The 16,494-nt window shown below is 58.5% G+C and overlaps 2 protein-coding genes across 2 annotated transcripts; both read right to left on the bottom strand.

Moving 5' to 3' along the window:
• Positions 1–286: 286 nt before the first annotated feature.
• On the bottom strand, positions 287–6,191 carry LOC309685124 (uncharacterized protein). Its single transcript, XM_082500938.1, has 3 exons — positions 6,090–6,191; positions 2,547–2,643; positions 287–509 (listed from the first exon to the last, which is right to left on the bottom strand). Exons 1-3 carry the CDS (start codon positions 6,186–6,188, stop codon positions 379–381), a joined length of 327 nt encoding a protein of 108 aa, XP_082357064.1. The 5' UTR covers positions 6,189–6,191; the 3' UTR covers positions 287–378.
• Positions 6,192–9,101: 2,910 nt separating this feature from the next.
• On the bottom strand, positions 9,102–15,006 carry LOC309685125 (uncharacterized protein). Its single transcript, XM_082500939.1, has 3 exons — positions 14,905–15,006; positions 11,364–11,460; positions 9,102–9,324 (listed from the first exon to the last, which is right to left on the bottom strand). Exons 1-3 carry the CDS (start codon positions 15,001–15,003, stop codon positions 9,194–9,196), a joined length of 327 nt encoding a protein of 108 aa, XP_082357065.1. The 5' UTR covers positions 15,004–15,006; the 3' UTR covers positions 9,102–9,193.
• Positions 15,007–16,494: the final 1,488 nt, after the last annotated feature.

Here is a 16,494-nt window from a genome sequence, read left to right as displayed (position 1 = left end):
AACGATAACGGCAGAAATGGACTCTGGGACGCATCTCTTTATAGTCTAAAATTCCTTTATAGAATAGAGGAGAATTGTTGTACAGGAGGTTTTTATTTTCAACTCCTTCGACATACATATTCATTTATCAGTAGATAATAAAAACGAGAGATTTTTCTCTATTTCAATGCCTCACGCCCATACTTACAGGTTTTAATGGTTTTTAATCCCCCCCATGAATTTTCAGACATTATGAGACTGCGACCCCTGCGTGACCCCCCCAGCCCCCACTCACCTGCTCCTCCGACACATCATCGCCGACCCCCACCCCCCCCCGGGGGACCTTGGGCTGCCCCAAATGACATCATCACCCACACAGACACACTCCCCCCTTTTCATTCACCCCCCAAAAAAGGCACAAAGCCACCGCGCCCAGGGCTGGTCCCGTCCCCTCGGGGCGCCCAACCACCGGCAGGCAAACCTGGGCAGGGGGGTGTACTGAGCGTCGCCAGACCCGTACAGCGAGACACCTGAAACACAAAAAGCCCCAATTATATTTCAGCAGATTAACAAAGAGCACAGAAGAAAGCAGAGGAATTCCCTCACACGGAGGGACGGGACAGCAGCTGAGCTACAGGAGGACTCCAGGGAAACAACTCAGCGCGAAATACAGCGCGGCCTTTCAAAGCCAGAGCGACTGGAACTCTTCCAGTCAGTATTAAGACTAATTGGTGCCATTCTGAGCACGACAGTAAACCCTCTGGCTGGCCCTGGGGAACCCCTCCTCCCTTCCTCACGGCGCTGCCGCGGGGACATCCCCCTGCCAGGCAGCCGCACAGGGCTGGGCCGTGACCAGAATCGACGCGACCGACCCCCTCAAACACCTACAGCCCTCGCGCCACCGCCACTGCTGCTGCTGCTGCAGCTGCACACCTTGCTGGGTCAGTACAGCTGAAAGGGAAGGGTAAAACTCTGAAGAGTGCAATGAACAAGGAAGAACAAAGCTCAGTCCTTCACTCTATGCTGAAGAGGCGCACGTATGCTTAGAGAAATCTCTCCCTCTCTCTCCAATAAAAATACTTATACTACTAAAGTATTTGACTTTCCTTCGGCACTAAATGAACTTGCCCAGCTGTCAGTCGATACCATTAAACTATCCATCTCCAAAGTACACAGCTATAATTTGACTCGGGGGGGGGGGGGGTTGGGCGCCGCACGATTAGCGGGGACATCTGGCTGGCTGCCCTGCCCAGGAGAGACGCTACTGAACCGCCGGGGAAACGCGCCGCTGACAGCCAGACAGAAATCAAGAACTTCAGAGCGCTCCGTCTCAAGATTGGCAATAAAACCCCGCTAACATTCAGTTGTCTCTTTTTAAACGCTTCCTTTGTTTAAACATTTGGTTTTAAACATTTCCTTTGTTAAACGTTTAAATGTAATTAAAAAAAGGCCCTGTTTTTAAAGCTTCAGAACAAATACCTAACTGCCAAAGCACACCGAATACACTGTAGGCTACAGCCACTTGGCAGTTGCAGTTTAAACAACGCTAGTCCATTTGTAAATTCTACAATCGTAACCTCTTTTAAAGTTTAATTTGGGATACAAAAATCAGCAAGATAAAAAATCCCCCGTACGGTTTTACTGGAGGGGGAGGGGGGGGAAATCAAATCCCTGCTCCCACAATCCATAAGGCTACCAAAAAGGACCGGCAGATGTGCCGATGCTTTCGGCTGTGCTGAACATGCAGAGGAACGTGTTTTTATGATGTCTCGCCTGTTACGACCGAGAACCCAAAGACCGGCGATGCCACCAAATTCGGAAGACAGGCTGTGCTTGGGCCTTTGGAAGGAAGTGGACTTTGTTGTTTGTTTGTTGTTTTGTGGGTTTTTTTTTTTTTGGTTTGTTTGTTTTTGGTGGGTTGTTTGTTTTTTTAAAAAAAAAAAAAAAAAAAAAAAAAGAGAGGGAGAGAGCGCGCAAAGTCTTGTTGCCAAAAAAGGACATTAGGAAAGCAGCAGCTCACTAAAACCGCATCGGGACTCGCTGTCACAGGTTACAAGGCTGCCGGTGCTTCTTGGCAAAGCCCAGAAAACACGCAGAAGCCACGCTGCTTTGTCCCGCTTCGTCCATGTCTCTTCTGTGACCTCAACTGCTTTTTGTACAGAGGCTAGTATCTCAGTAAGGTTTTCCAGTACTACTGGAAGATATTTTAAAAACTTGTGGACTGAAAAAGCATAAAGCTTCTACCACAAAACCAAAGTCTCCTTCTTCGGAGCATCTGAACCCTTACGAACGCTTTCTTCCCTCTTTCAGTACAACGTTATTCTCACAGTGCCAGTTAACGGTAAGCACACAGAAAGAGATTATGCTTTCGGGAGGAGAAAATAAGCGGAGGGAAGCAAGCTTTGCATGGGTGCAAAGTGCTCCAGAACACACCTTATTTTTAGTATTCGCGTTCAAGTATTTCATCGAAAAGCTACGGGAGGAGAGTCGGCACATCCGTCACGTTAGCTTCAAAGCCCACACGACAAGGACCTTAGGAAAAAGGCAGACGCACACGAGAGACGTACCTCGTCCTCGCAGACCACTCTGGATCCTTTCCGTCTGTCCCGTACCGCCACAGCAGAAGAAAGGGAGACCACGGAAGAAAGGCTGGCAGTTGACAATCTGCCGAGAGAGGAAAAAATCCTTTAGCATAAAGCTGGGTAGGAATCTCAAGCTGCCTTCTTCCCTGAAGGTTTGCCAAGACGACAGCCGAGCGGAGGAAAAACTACTTGGCATCTCCTTTGGGACGCTTCTTGGGGCAGGCCACCAGAGCTCTTGCATTCTTCAGACAACCCTGCCTTTCATTGACTCACCGGCAGCTTCAGTTGCACTAGAGCCACCTTCCCGGGCCCACGCAGGTGACAGACACGGACGGGTACACTGCCTCAAGCCTACGTACAGCCAAGGTTTCCTCACCCTAGACAGCCCAAGGTGAATGTTTTTGTTACAAGGTACAGCAACCCACCGTCCCGTGAACGTCCCGTCCTTCCAAAAAGGCAATGATTTTTTCCAGGCCCTTTCTCCAGACGGTCAAGAGCTTTTAAAACTGCCGTTGCGCCACCGAACCTGCTCAGGGTCCCTGCCGGCTTTCAACTGCCCTCCGCCTTACCGGACACACGCTCTCTGCCGTCTCCCAACAGCAAAACTATGGCACGCGCCCAGACCCGAGCGCAACCCTGCCGGTGCCCACGCGCACCTCGCTCTTTGCACGAGGAGCCCCCGCGCATCCCTGAGAGCGCAGCCGCACGCCCAGGATCAGCTTCACCTACGCTGCTTTCAGGGGATGCCATTTCTGAAGCTTTAAACTGAAAACCGCCTCTAGACACTTGGCCACAGCAGAAGTCATGCACAACGACAACTCCACAAGCACGCAGCACCGCAAATTGCAAACCCGCAGCAGCAGCAGCTTCAGAGATATTTAGACCAGGAACAAGGGAGAAAAATAAAACAGCTTCATCTCGCGTGCGCAGGAAAGCCGCAGACAGAGAAGAGGGTCTGCCCTTTTCCTTAAAAGGGCTGAGAACGCTTTTTCCTTCCCTTCCGAAACGCGTCTCCTAGGTCTAAATATCGCAGCACCACGGCGGCAAGACCCAGAGTGGGGAACAACAGCCCCGCCACCAGTCGTTTATGGAGCGGGGCACGCAGACAGAGGGAAGGGTTTTGCCACACGCAACCCTGAATTTCCTGAGAAGTTACGTTTACCAAAAAGAGCCACTTGCAAGGTCCTGGCAAACAACATTTGGCAATAAAACTTTGATGTGTTTGACACACCCGATTTTTGGGGAACTCGCGATTGGCTTCCTGCTGCTGCTGCTGCTGTTGCTCTTCCTGCGGATATTCTACTTGTAGCCAAGTTTTTCACCACTGGTTCAAGCACTTACCTTCCTGGTACTACCAGCACATTTACACAGGCAAGTAACTTCATTGCTCTGCTCAAATTAGCCAAAGGAAAGTTACAGCCCTGAGAGAGGAGTGAAAAAGGGCAGGTCAGGCAGCAAAAGAGCTCTGCAGGCTGCACCAGGCAACACCGCGCTCCCCTTTGGAAACCACACACACACGCCCCAAAAAAGCCCACACCCCACACACAAAACAAACCAAAAAAAACCCCACCCATGAGGGAGCTGGGGGGAAATTAATGAAAGGGAAGACCAGCAGCTGCAACATTAAGTGAAATTCAGCTTTAACGCTGACCGCGTACTTCAGCGACCCTCTGAGCAGACACCTCAATGAGCTGAACGACTAGTCCTTTTCTGGAAGCACAAACTTTTTGGACCCAGATCGAAGGCTCAGCGGAACAGAACGTGGGTTGAGGCACAGGACAACGTGCCATCAACACTCGAAGGAAAAAAAAAAAGAAAAAAAAATTGAATAAAAATCAAGGGAAACATCAGTTTCCATCGTGTTTCATTCATTACGTTTCCACTGGCAACTAGGTGCTCAAAAATTAACGGCCCTCACACCGCAGACTCATAAAAATTCAGTTACGCAGGGGAAAAAGAAAAGGCTATTTCCAACTTGCCCATAAAATGAGCACGAACAAACAGAAGAGAAACACCGGACCCTAAAGAAGGTATCGGGCAACTCTTAATTCATCTGAGAGGAAAGTTCGCTCTTTTACCCGAAAGGAAGACATTCCTAACCACCCGGGCACCAATTTGGGAAGGAGGCACGCTCTCTTAACTGCAATTCTGCACCAGATTTTCCACGGTAGCAGCAGATTTGCCTTTTCTGGGGGTTTGACGCGGAGTACCCGTAGCTCCCCTGAACTCGCAAACGTTTCTCCCCACTCCCCCAGCCCCATGCCTGCCATTACCGGAGCAGCCGACAGAATTGACCCCGCAGGATTTTCCTCCCGGCACGCACCAGGGGACACTGGGAAAGGAGGAGGCGAGAAATGACCCTGTTTGTCACAGCCAGCCCATGGGGACAAGCCGGGGGACCCCCACGCTACCTCCGCCCTCGGGAGCGGGGCCACCAGAGGCAGCCGGTGTGGATGTAACACCCCAGGCGAGAGGCCGGGCTCCTCGCCGGGAGAAGGACGACTCGCCTCCCCGCTGCTCCTGGCGCCTCGCTGGGGACAGCCCGGCCTGCACCCGGCCGCTCCTTCTCCTTACAAGCTCCGGCTACTCGCAACAGTCTGGGCTTTTGACAAGGGCGTCCTTCAATCACCGTCCTGACTTGAGTATTGTCATTAAACACAACAGCTGCACACGGTATAAATATTTATTAGTTTGTGTGACTAATTACCTAATAACTACTCTAAACAGCATATAAAAAAAGAGCTGGACTCGAAGAGGAGAGGGTTCCCCCCAGAGACCCCCTCAGACACGGAGTTCAGCCTGCTGCACGCTGGCCTCCTGAACGCAGGGGTCCCACGGGACCAGACCCCCACCTCCAGGGAGGGTCCACGCACCCTGCCCACCCCGTGCTTTTCCCCGCAGCCCCCAGCGCCCTCCCGCCCCTCCCTGCCCCCCACCCCCACCCCCCCGCAAAACCAGCCAAACGGGAGTCTGCTCTTGGGCCCCAAAACAGCTCACTTACTGCCCGTTTCTGAGCCCCAAACCCCAGCTCCTGGGCCCGCTCTCAAGCCACAAAAACGCAGGACTCGACCCTTGCTTCTCACCGCAAAGCCACACAACTCCGGCTGCTTCTCAGCCCCAAAACCAGCCCCGGGAGCCTGCTTTCCAGCCCCAGGGGCAGAAGACCTGCCCTCCATTTCGGGCCCCCAACCAGCTCACCCTCTCTGCTTGCTCACCCCCTCGGCAGCCCCCGCGGGCCATGCTGAGGGCCGTGGCCGGCCCAGCCACCCCACAGCCCGGCACCCGCAGGGCTCACAGGCACTTTTGGCGAGCGCTGGGCAAGTGCGGAGGGCCCGGGCCCACCTCTTTGCGGGGCAGCGACAGCATGACCCGGGCACCGCTTCACTACCGCCTTTTCGGGCTTTATTTCTCCGGCACCACCAGCCCCGCACCCTAAACCCCCAAGGCCGACGGGACGCCGCGGGGAGCCGGGCCCAGCCACCCCCGCTCCGACCGTACTAGTGCCCCCTCCTCGGGTTTCCCGCTCACCTTGACGCGCTCCAGGTGCCTCACGACGTGCTGGCGGCGGCCACGCGGGCCTCCCTTTCCCCCCGGGCCGCGCCGCTCCGACTTCGAGCGGGGCGCCATTTTCCGCCAGCCCCCTCCGCTTCCGGAGCGCCCACCACGGCCCGCTCACGCCGCGCGCCCATTGGCCGTCGCCCGTAACCTTCCCTTGGAGCCCCTCTCAATTGGTCTGACGTCGCGTCAATCTCCACCTCTCCCCGCCTCGACGACGCGAGCTGACCAATCGTAGCGCGGCACCCGCGCTGTGATTGGCCCGCCCTCCCGCCACCCGCCCCGGAACGCTTGCCATGGTGAAGAGGCACCCGCGGCGGCGCGGGGCCGTTGCCGGGGCGACGGGGAGGTGCGGCCGGGCCTGGCTAAGGAGGGAGGGGAATTCACCGCAACCCGGCTTTTGCTTCTTAAAAACTTCAGAGATTTGCGTGACACAGCACGAAATAAACCGGTTGCGCAGCTTCGCCCCCCCCACCCCCCTCCATCCCCCGCAGCGCTCCCTGGCGTCAGGCACTTCGAGGGGGGACGGAGCTCCAACAGCTCGGGGGGGGGGGGGGGGGAGGGCAGCGGCCGCTGCGCCGGGGCGTTGGCCAACATCTGCGCGGGGGGACTCCCGGGGAGCTCCGGCGAGCTGGGGAGGCGCCCGGCCTCTGCGCCCGGCGGGGGTGCCCGCCTGCTTCCCCGCTCGCCTTCCGTCAGCTCTCGGGTAACTCCCGGGGGCTGCCCGGAGCCGGCTCGCCTCCAGCGGATCGGCAGCCTGCCGCAGCGGGCAGTTTGGAGCTTGCCGCCCCGCCACCCCCGGGCCGCCAGCGGGCAGGAGACACCCCCGCCCCCGGCGAAGGGGCTCGCTCGCCTCCGCGGGGCTCCTGGCCCCGCCCCGCCGCCGGGGATGGCGCCCGGTAACCGACCGTGCGGGGGCAGCGCTGCAGTACCGCGCTTCGGCCACGAGGGGGAAGCAGGAGCGAGAACGCGGCGGTGCGGGAGGCCGGGCCGGGGGTGGGAGGCGGAGCCAAAAGGAGGCGTGAGGCGGGGCCGGGGCGGGCGAGAGGCGGGGCGGGAGGCGGAGCCGAGACAGGCGGGAGGCGGAGCCGAGACAGGTGGGAGGCGGGGCCGGGTGGTCGAGAGGCGGGGCCGAAGTGGGCAGAAGGCGGGGCTGAAGAGGGCTGGGAGGCGGGGCCGAGGCGGGCGGAGAGACGTGGATGGGGAGGGGCGAGAGGCGGAGCCGAACCGAGGCGTGAGGCGGGCGAGAGGCGGGGCGGGAGGCGGAGCCGAGACAGGTGGGAGGCGGGGCCGGGGTGGTCGAGAGGCGGGGCCGAAGTGGGCAGAAGGCGGGGCTGAAGAGGGCTGGGAGGCGGGGCCGAGGTGGGCGGAGAGACGTGGATGGGGAGGGGCGAGAGGCGGAGCCGAACCGAGGCGTGAGGCGGGCGAGAGGCGGGGCGGGAGGCGGAGCCGAGACAGGTGGGAGGCGGGGCCGGGGTGGTCGAGAGGCGGGGCCGAAGTGGGCAGAAGGCGGGGCTGAAGAGGGCTGGGAGGCGGGGCCGAGGCGGGCGGAGAGACGTGGATGGGGAGGGGCGAGAGGCGGAGCCGAACCGAAGCGTGAGGCGGGGCCGAGATAGGTAGGAGGCGGAGCCGGGAAGATCGGCAGGCGGGGCTGAGGAGGGGCTGGAGGCGGGGCACAGGCAGGCGGGAGGCGGGACCGGTGTGGGCGGAGAGGCGGGGCTGCAGCGGGCAGTAGGCGGTGCTGAAGCGGCCTTGGAGGCGGGGCCGAGGCGGGTGGGGAGGCGGGGCCGGGGCAGCGGCTTTTGAAAGCGCTCCCGCCTATCCGCCCCGGAGCGGTTGCCATGGGGAAGAGGCACCTGCGGCGGTGCGGGGCCGTGCCCGGGCAGGCGAGACCGGGCCCCACGAAGAGGGGGGGGGGCGGGAAATTCAGCGCAAGCCGGCTTTTGCTTCTTAAAGACTTTAGAGATTTGTGCGCCATAGCACTTAATAAACCGGTTGCGCAGCCCGGCCCCTCCGCAGCGCTGCCTGGGGTCAGGCACTTCGAGGGGGGACGGGGCTCCCGCAGCTCGGGGGGCACCGGCCGCTGCGCCGGCGCGAAGGCCCGCCTGCTTCCCCTCTTGCCTTCCGTCAGCGGACAGCGGGGGACACCCCCGCCCCCGGCGAAGGGGGGCTCCTCGGTGCTCCTGGCCCCGTCCCCCCCGTCGCCGGGGATGCAGCGGCGCCCCAGTACCGCGCTTCGGCCACGCGGGGAGCAGCAGCGGCGAGAACGAGGCGCGGCAGGAGGCCGGGCGGGAGGCGGGGCCGAGGTGGCCGAGAGGCGGAGCCGAGGTCAGTTCGAGGCGGAGCCCGGGTGGTCGAGAGGAAGGGCCGAAGTGGACGGAAGGCGGGGCCGAGGGGAGCGGGAGGCGGGGCACAAGCAGGCAGGGGGCGGGGCCGGGGCAGCAGCTCTTGAAAGCGCTTTTACCTCTTCGACAGAGGTTACAAGCGGGTGGCGAGTTTTTAAACGCTTTCCACAAAAATGCAAAGAAAGCCTTTCAAAAACCTTATAGTACACAGACATTTCACTTATGTGTCTAGCCACACATATATACATATATTTAGGGGGATGATAAACCCGGGAAACACCACAAAACCTCCAGGAGCTGAAGAGCAGAGACGTGGCAATTAAAGCAGAGGGACGGGCAGCCCGGCAGAGAGAGAACGATAACGGCAGAAATGGACTCTGGGACGCATCTCTTTATAGTCTAAAATTCCTTTATAGAATAGAGGAGAATTGTTGTACAGGAGGTTTTTATTTTCAACTCCTTCGACATACATATTCATTTATCAGTAGATAATAAAAACGAGAGATTTTTCTCTATTTCAATGCCTCACGCCCATACTTACAGGTTTTAATGGTTTTTAATCCCCCCCATGAATTTTCAGACATTATGAGACTGCGACCCCTGCGTGACCCCCCCAGCCCCCACTCACCTGCTCCTCCGACACATCATCGCCGACCCCCACCCCCCCCCGGGGGACCTTGGGCTGCCCCAAATGACATCATCACCCACACAGACACACTCCCCCCTTTTCATTCACCCCCCAAAAAAGGCACAAAGCCACCGCGCCCAGGGCTGGTCCCGTCCCCTCGGGGCGCCCAACCACCGGCAGGCAAACCTGGGCAGGGGGGTGTACTGAGCGTCGCCAGACCCGTACAGCGAGACACCTGAAACACAAAAAGCCCCAATTATATTTCAGCAGATTAACAAAGAGCACAGAAGAAAGCAGAGGAATTCCCTCACACGGAGGGACGGGACAGCAGCTGAGCTACAGGAGGACTCCAGGGAAACAACTCAGCGCGAAATACAGCGCGGCCTTTCAAAGCCAGAGCGACTGGAACTCTTCCAGTCAGTATTAAGACTAATTGGTGCCATTCTGAGCACGACAGTAAACCCTCTGGCTGGCCCTGGGGAACCCCTCCTCCCTTCCTCACGGCGCTGCCGCGGGGACATCCCCCTGCCAGGCAGCCGCACAGGGCTGGGCCGTGACCAGAATCGACGCGACCGACCCCCTCAAACACCTACAGCCCTCGCGCCACCGCCACTGCTGCTGCTGCTGCAGCTGCACACCTTGCTGGGTCAGTACAGCTGAAAGGGAAGGGTAAAACTCTGAAGAGTGCAATGAACAAGGAAGAACAAAGCTCAGTCCTTCACTCTATGCTGAAGAGGCGCACGTATGCTTAGAGAAATCTCTCCCTCTCTCTCCAATAAAAATACTTATACTACTAAAGTATTTGACTTTCCTTCGGCACTAAATGAACTTGCCCAGTTGTCAGTCGATACCATTAAACTATCCATCTCCAAAGTACACAGCTATAATTTGACTCGGGGGGGGGGGGGGGTTGGGCGCCGCACGATTAGCGGGGACATCTGGCTGGCTGCCCTGCCCAGGAGAGACGCTACTGAACCGCCGGGGAAACGCGCCGCTGACAGCCAGACAGAAATCAAGAACTTCAGAGCGCTCCGTCTCAAGATTGGCAATAAAACCCCGCTAACATTCAGTTGTCTCTTTTTAAACGCTTCCTTTGTTTAAACATTTGGTTTTAAACATTTCCTTTGTTAAACGTTTAAATGTAATTAAAAAAAGGCCCTGTTTTTAAAGCTTCAGAACAAATACCTAACTGCCAAAGCACACCGAATACACTGTAGGCTACAGCCACTTGGCAGTTGCAGTTTAAACAACGCTAGTCCATTTGTAAATTCTACAATCGTAACCTCTTTTAAAGTTTAATTTGGGATACAAAAATCAGCAAGATAAAAAATCCCCCGTACGGTTTTACTGGAGGGGGAGGGGGGGGAAATCAAATCCCTGCTCCCACAATCCATAAGGCTACCAAAAAGGACCGGCAGATGTGCCGATGCTTTCGGCTGTGCTGAACATGCAGAGGAACGTGTTTTTATGATGTCTCGCCTGTTACGACCGAGAACCCAAAGACCGGCGATGCCACCAAATTCGGAAGACAGGCTGTGCTTGGGCCTTTGGAAGGAAGTGGACTTTGTTGTTTGTTTGTTGTTTTGTGGGTTTTTTTTTTTTTGGTTTGTTTGTTTTTGGTGGGTTGTTTGTTTTTTTTAAAAAAAAAAAAAAAAAAAAAAAAAGAGAGGGAGAGAGCGCGCAAAGTCTTGTTGCCAAAAAAGGACATTAGGAAAGCAGCAGCTCACTAAAACCGCATCGGGACTCGCTGTCACAGGTTACAAGGCTGCCGGTGCTTCTTGGCAAAGCCCAGAAAACACGCAGAAGCCACGCTGCTTTGTCCCGCTTCGTCCATGTCTCTTCTGTGACCTCAACTGCTTTTTGTACAGAGGCTAGTATCTCAGTAAGGTTTTCCAGTACTACTGGAAGATATTTTAAAAACTTGTGGACTGAAAAAGCATAAAGCTTCTACCACAAAACCAAAGTCTCCTTCTTCGGAGCATCTGAACCCTTACGAACGCTTTCTTCCCTCTTTCAGTACAACGTTATTCTCACAGTGCCAGTTAACGGTAAGCACACAGAAAGAGATTATGCTTTCGGGAGGAGAAAATAAGCGGAGGGAAGCAAGCTTTGCATGGGTGCAAAGTGCTCCAGAACACACCTTATTTTTAGTATTCGCGTTCAAGTATTTCATCGAAAAGCTACGGGAGGAGAGTCGGCACATCCGTCACGTTAGCTTCAAAGCCCACACGACAAGGACCTTAGGAAAAAGGCAGACGCACACGAGAGACGTACCTCGTCCTCGCAGACCACTCTGGATCCTTTCCGTCTGTCCCGTACCGCCACAGCAGAAGAAAGGGAGACCACGGAAGAAAGGCTGGCAGTTGACAATCTGCCGAGAGAGGAAAAAATCCTTTAGCATAAAGCTGGGTAGGAATCTCAAGCTGCCTTCTTCCCTGAAGGTTTGCCAAGACGACAGCCGAGCGGAGGAAAAACTACTTGGCATCTCCTTTGGGACGCTTCTTGGGGCAGGCCACCAGAGCTCTTGCATTCTTCAGACAACCCTGCCTTTCATTGACTCACCGGCAGCTTCAGTTGCACTAGAGCCACCTTCCCGGGCCCACGCAGGTGACAGACACGGACGGGTACACTGCCTCAAGCCTACGTACAGCCAAGGTTTCCTCACCCTAGACAGCCCAAGGTGAATGTTTTTGTTACAAGGTACAGCAACCCACCGTCCCGTGAACGTCCCGTCCTTCCAAAAAGGCAATGATTTTTTCCAGGCCCTTTCTCCAGACGGTCAAGAGCTTTTAAAACTGCCGTTGCGCCACCGAACCTGCTCAGGGTCCCTGCCGGCTTTCAACTGCCCTCCGCCTTACCGGACACACGCTCTCTGCCGTCTCCCAACAGCAAAACTATGGCACGCGCCCAGACCCGAGCGCAACCCTGCCGGTGCCCACGCGCACCTCGCTCTTTGCACGAGGAGCCCCCGCGCATCCCTGAGAGCGCAGCCGCACGCCCAGGATCAGCTTCACCTACGCTGCTTTCAGGGGATGCCATTTCTGAAGCTTTAAACTGAAAACCGCCTCTAGACACTTGGCCACAGCAGAAGTCATGCACAACGACAACTCCACAAGCACGCAGCACCGCAAATTGCAAACCCGCAGCAGCAGCAGCTTCAGAGATATTTAGACCAGGAACAAGGGAGAAAAATAAAACAGCTTCATCTCGCGTGCGCAGGAAAGCCGCAGACAGAGAAGAGGGTCTGCCCTTTTCCTTAAAAGGGCTGAGAACGCTTTTTCCTTCCCTTCCGAAACGCGTCTCCTAGGTCTAAATATCGCAGCACCACGGCGGCAAGACCCAGAGTGGGGAACAACAGCCCCGCCACCAGTCGTTTATGGAGCGGGGCACGCAGACAGAGGGAAGGGTTTTGCCACACGCAACCCTGAATTTCCTGAGAAGTTACGTTTACCAAAAAGAGCCACTTGCAAGGTCCTGGCAAACAACATTTGGCAATAAAACTTTGATGTGTTTGACACACCCGATTTTTGGGGAACTCGCGATTGGCTTCCTGCTGCTGCTGCTGCTGTTGCTCTTCCTGCGGATATTCTACTTGTAGCCAAGTTTTTCACCACTGGTTCAAGCACTTACCTTCCTGGTACTACCAGCACATTTACACAGGCAAGTAACTTCATTGCTCTGCTCAAATTAGCCAAAGGAAAGTTACAGCCCTGAGAGAGGAGTGAAAAAGGGCAGGTCAGGCAGCAAAAGAGCTCTGCAGGCTGCACCAGGCAACACCGCGCTCCCCTTTGGAAACCACACACACACGCCCCAAAAAAGCCCACACCCCACACACAAAACAAACCAAAAAAAACCCCACCCATGAGGGAGCTGGGGGGAAATTAATGAAAGGGAAGACCAGCAGCTGCAACATTAAGTGAAATTCAGCTTTAACGCTGACCGCGTACTTCAGCGACCCTCTGAGCAGACACCTCAATGAGCTGAACGACTAGTCCTTTTCTGGAAGCACAAACTTTTTGGACCCAGATCGAAGGCTCAGCGGAACAGAACGTGGGTTGAGGCACAGGACAACGTGCCATCAACACTCGAAGGAAAAAAAAAAAGAAAAAAAAATTGAATAAAAATCAAGGGAAACATCAGTTTCCATCGTGTTTCATTCATTACGTTTCCACTGGCAACTAGGTGCTCAAAAATTAACGGCCCTCACACCGCAGACTCATAAAAATTCAGTTACGCAGGGGAAAAAGAAAAGGCTATTTCCAACTTGCCCATAAAATGAGCACGAACAAACAGAAGAGAAACACCGGACCCTAAAGAAGGTATCGGGCAACTCTTAATTCATCTGAGAGGAAAGTTCGCTCTTTTACCCGAAAGGAAGACATTCCTAACCACCCGGGCACCAATTTGGGAAGGAGGCACGCTCTCTTAACTGCAATTCTGCACCAGATTTTCCACGGTAGCAGCAGATTTGCCTTTTCTGGGGGTTTGACGCGGAGTACCCGTAGCTCCCCTGAACTCGCAAACGTTTCTCCCCACTCCCCCAGCCCCATGCCTGCCATTACCGGAGCAGCCGACAGAATTGACCCCGCAGGATTTTCCTCCCGGCACGCACCAGGGGACACTGGGAAAGGAGGAGGCGAGAAATGACCCTGTTTGTCACAGCCAGCCCATGGGGACAAGCCGGGGGACCCCCACGCTACCTCCGCCCTCGGGAGCGGGGCCACCAGAGGCAGCCGGTGTGGATGTAACACCCCAGGCGAGAGGCCGGGCTCCTCGCCGGGAGAAGGACGACTCGCCTCCCCGCTGCTCCTGGCGCCTCGCTGGGGACAGCCCGGCCTGCACCCGGCCGCTCCTTCTCCTTACAAGCTCCGGCTACTCGCAACAGTCTGGGCTTTTGACAAGGGCGTCCTTCAATCACCGTCCTGACTTGAGTATTGTCATTAAACACAACAGCTGCACACGGTATAAATATTTATTAGTTTGTGTGACTAATTACCTAATAACTACTCTAAACAGCATATAAAAAAAGAGCTGGACTCGAAGAGGAGAGGGTTCCCCCCAGAGACCCCCTCAGACACGGAGTTCAGCCTGCTGCACGCTGGCCTCCTGAACGCAGGGGTCCCACGGGACCAGACCCCCACCTCCAGGGAGGGTCCACGCACCCTGCCCACCCCGTGCTTTTCCCCGCAGCCCCCAGCGCCCTCCCGCCCCTCCCTGCCCCCCACCCCCACCCCCCCGCAAAACCAGCCAAACGGGAGTCTGCTCTTGGGCCCCAAAACAGCTCACTTACTGCCCGTTTCTGAGCCCCAAACCCCAGCTCCTGGGCCCGCTCTCAAGCCACAAAAACGCAGGACTCGACCCTTGCTTCTCACCGCAAAGCCACACAACTCCGGCTGCTTCTCAGCCCCAAAACCAGCCCCGGGAGCCTGCTTTCCAGCCCCAGGGGCAGAAGACCTGCCCTCCATTTCGGGCCCCCAACCAGCTCACCCTCTCTGCTTGCTCACCCCCTCGGCAGCCCCCGCGGGCCATGCTGAGGGCCGTGGCCGGCCCAGCCACCCCACAGCCCGGCACCCGCAGGGCTCACAGGCACTTTTGGCGAGCGCTGGGCAAGTGCGGAGGGCCCGGGCCCACCTCTTTGCGGGGCAGCGACAGCATGACCCGGGCACCGCTTCACTACCGCCTTTTCGGGCTTTATTTCTCCGGCACCACCAGCCCCGCACCCTAAACCCCCAAGGCCGACGGGACGCCGCGGGGAGCCGGGCCCAGCCACCCGCTCCGACCGTACTAGTGCCCCCTCCTCGGGTTTCCCGCTCACCTTGACGCGCTCCAGGTGCCTCACGACGTGCTGGCGGCGGCCACGCGGGCCTCCCTTTCCCCCCGGGCCGCGCCGCTCCGACTTCGAGCGGGGCGCCATTTTCCGCCAGCCCCCTCCGCTTCCGGAGCGCCCACCACGGCCCGCTCACGCCGCGCGCCCATTGGCCGTCGCCCGTAACCTTCCCTTGGAGCCCCTCTCAATTGGTCTGACGTCGCGTCAATCTCCACCTCTCCCCGCCTCGACGACGCGAGCTGACCAATCGTAGCGCGGCACCCGCGCTGTGATTGGCCCGCCCTCCCGCCACCCGCCCCGGAACGCTTGCCATGGTGAAGAGGCACCCGCGGCGGCGCGGGGCCGTTGCCGGGGCGACGGGGAGGTGCGGCCGGGCCTGGCTAAGGAGGGAGGGGAATTCACCGCAACCCGGCTTTTGCTTCTTAAAAACTTCAGAGATTTGCGTGACACAGCACGAAATAAACCGGTTGCGCAGCTTCGCCCCCCCCACCCCCCTCCATCCCCCGCAGCGCTCCCTGGCGTCAGGCACTTCGAGGGGGGACGGAGCTCCAACAGCTCGGGGGGGGGGGGGGGGGGGGGAGGGCAGCGGCCGCTGCGCCGGGGCGTTGGCCAACATCTGCGCGGGGGGACTCCCGGGGAGCTCCGGCGAGCTGGGGAGGCGCCCGGCCTCTGCGCCCGGCGGGGGTGCCCGCCTGCTTCCCCGCTCGCCTTCCGTCAGCTCTCGGGTAACTCCCGGGGGCTGCCCGGAGCCGGCTCGCCTCCAGCGGATCGGCAGCCTGCCGCAGCGGGCAGTTTGGAGCTTGCCGCCCCGCCACCCCCGGGCCGCCAGCGGGCAGGAGACACCCCCGCCCCCGGCGAAGGGGCTCGCTCGCCTCCGCGGGGCTCCTGGCCCCGCCCCGCCGCCGGGGATGGCGCCCGGTAACCGACCGTGCGGGGGCAGCGCTGCAGTACCGCGCTTCGGCCACGAGGGGGAAGCAGGAGCGAGAACGCGGCGGTGCGGGAGGCCGGGCCGGGGGTGGGAGGCGGAGCCAAAAGGAGGCGTGAGGCGGGGCCGGGGCGGGCGAGAGGCGGGGCGGGAGGCGGAGCCGAGACAGGCGGGAGGCGGAGCCGAGACAGGTGGGAGGCGGGGCCGGGTGGTCGAGAGGCGGGGCCGAAGTGGGCAGAAGGCGGGGCTGAAGAGGGCTGGGAGGCGGGGCCGAGGCGGGCGGAGAGACGTGGATGGGGAGGGGCGAGAGGCGGAGCCGAACCGAGGCGTGAGGCGGGCGAGAGGCGGGGCGGGAGGCGGAGCCGAGACAGGTGGGAGGCGGGGCCGGGGTGGTCGAGAGGCGGGGCCGAAGTGGGCAGAAGGCGGGGCTGAAGAGGGCTGGGAGGCGGGGCCGAGGTGGGCGGAGAGACGTGGATGGGGAGGGGCGAGAGGCGGAGCCGAACCGAGGCGTGAGGCGGGCGAGAGGCGGGGCGGGAGGCGGAGCCGAGACAGGTGGGAGGCGGGGCCGGGGTGGTCGAGAGGCGGGGCCGAAGTGGGCAGAAGGCGGGGCTGAAGAGGGCTGGGAGGCGGGGCCGAGGCGGGCGGAGAGACGT

This window comes from Vanellus vanellus (assembly GCF_965231255.1).
Source record: "Vanellus vanellus genome assembly, contig: HAP1_SCAFFOLD_1207, whole genome shotgun sequence".
NCBI classification, from domain to species: Eukaryota; Metazoa; Chordata; class Aves; order Charadriiformes; family Charadriidae; genus Vanellus; species Vanellus vanellus.
The sequence above is the reverse complement of the archived record's forward strand: the minus strand, read 5'-3'. Positions and strand labels throughout refer to the sequence as shown.

What these genes read in the sequence shown, in the direction of transcription:
- LOC309685124 (XM_082500938.1), bottom strand. Translation starts at nt 6,188, where the DNA reads ATGGCGCCCCGCTCGAAGTCGGAGCGGCGCGGCCCGGGGGGAAAGGGA. An exon ending in GGCACCTGGAGCGCGTCAAG is followed by an intron (nt 2,644 to 6,089) that starts GTGAGCGGGAAA and finishes CTCTCTCGGCAG; the next exon opens with ATTGTCAACTGCCAGCCTTT. An exon ending in GAGTGGTCTGCGAGGACGAG is followed by an intron (nt 510 to 2,546) that starts GTACGTCTCTCG and finishes TTTGTGTTTCAG; the next exon opens with GTGTCTCGCTGTACGGGTCT.
- LOC309685125 (XM_082500939.1), bottom strand. Translation starts at nt 15,003, where the DNA reads ATGGCGCCCCGCTCGAAGTCGGAGCGGCGCGGCCCGGGGGGAAAGGGA. An exon ending in GGCACCTGGAGCGCGTCAAG is followed by an intron (nt 11,461 to 14,904) that starts GTGAGCGGGAAA and finishes CTCTCTCGGCAG; the next exon opens with ATTGTCAACTGCCAGCCTTT. An exon ending in GAGTGGTCTGCGAGGACGAG is followed by an intron (nt 9,325 to 11,363) that starts GTACGTCTCTCG and finishes TTTGTGTTTCAG; the next exon opens with GTGTCTCGCTGTACGGGTCT.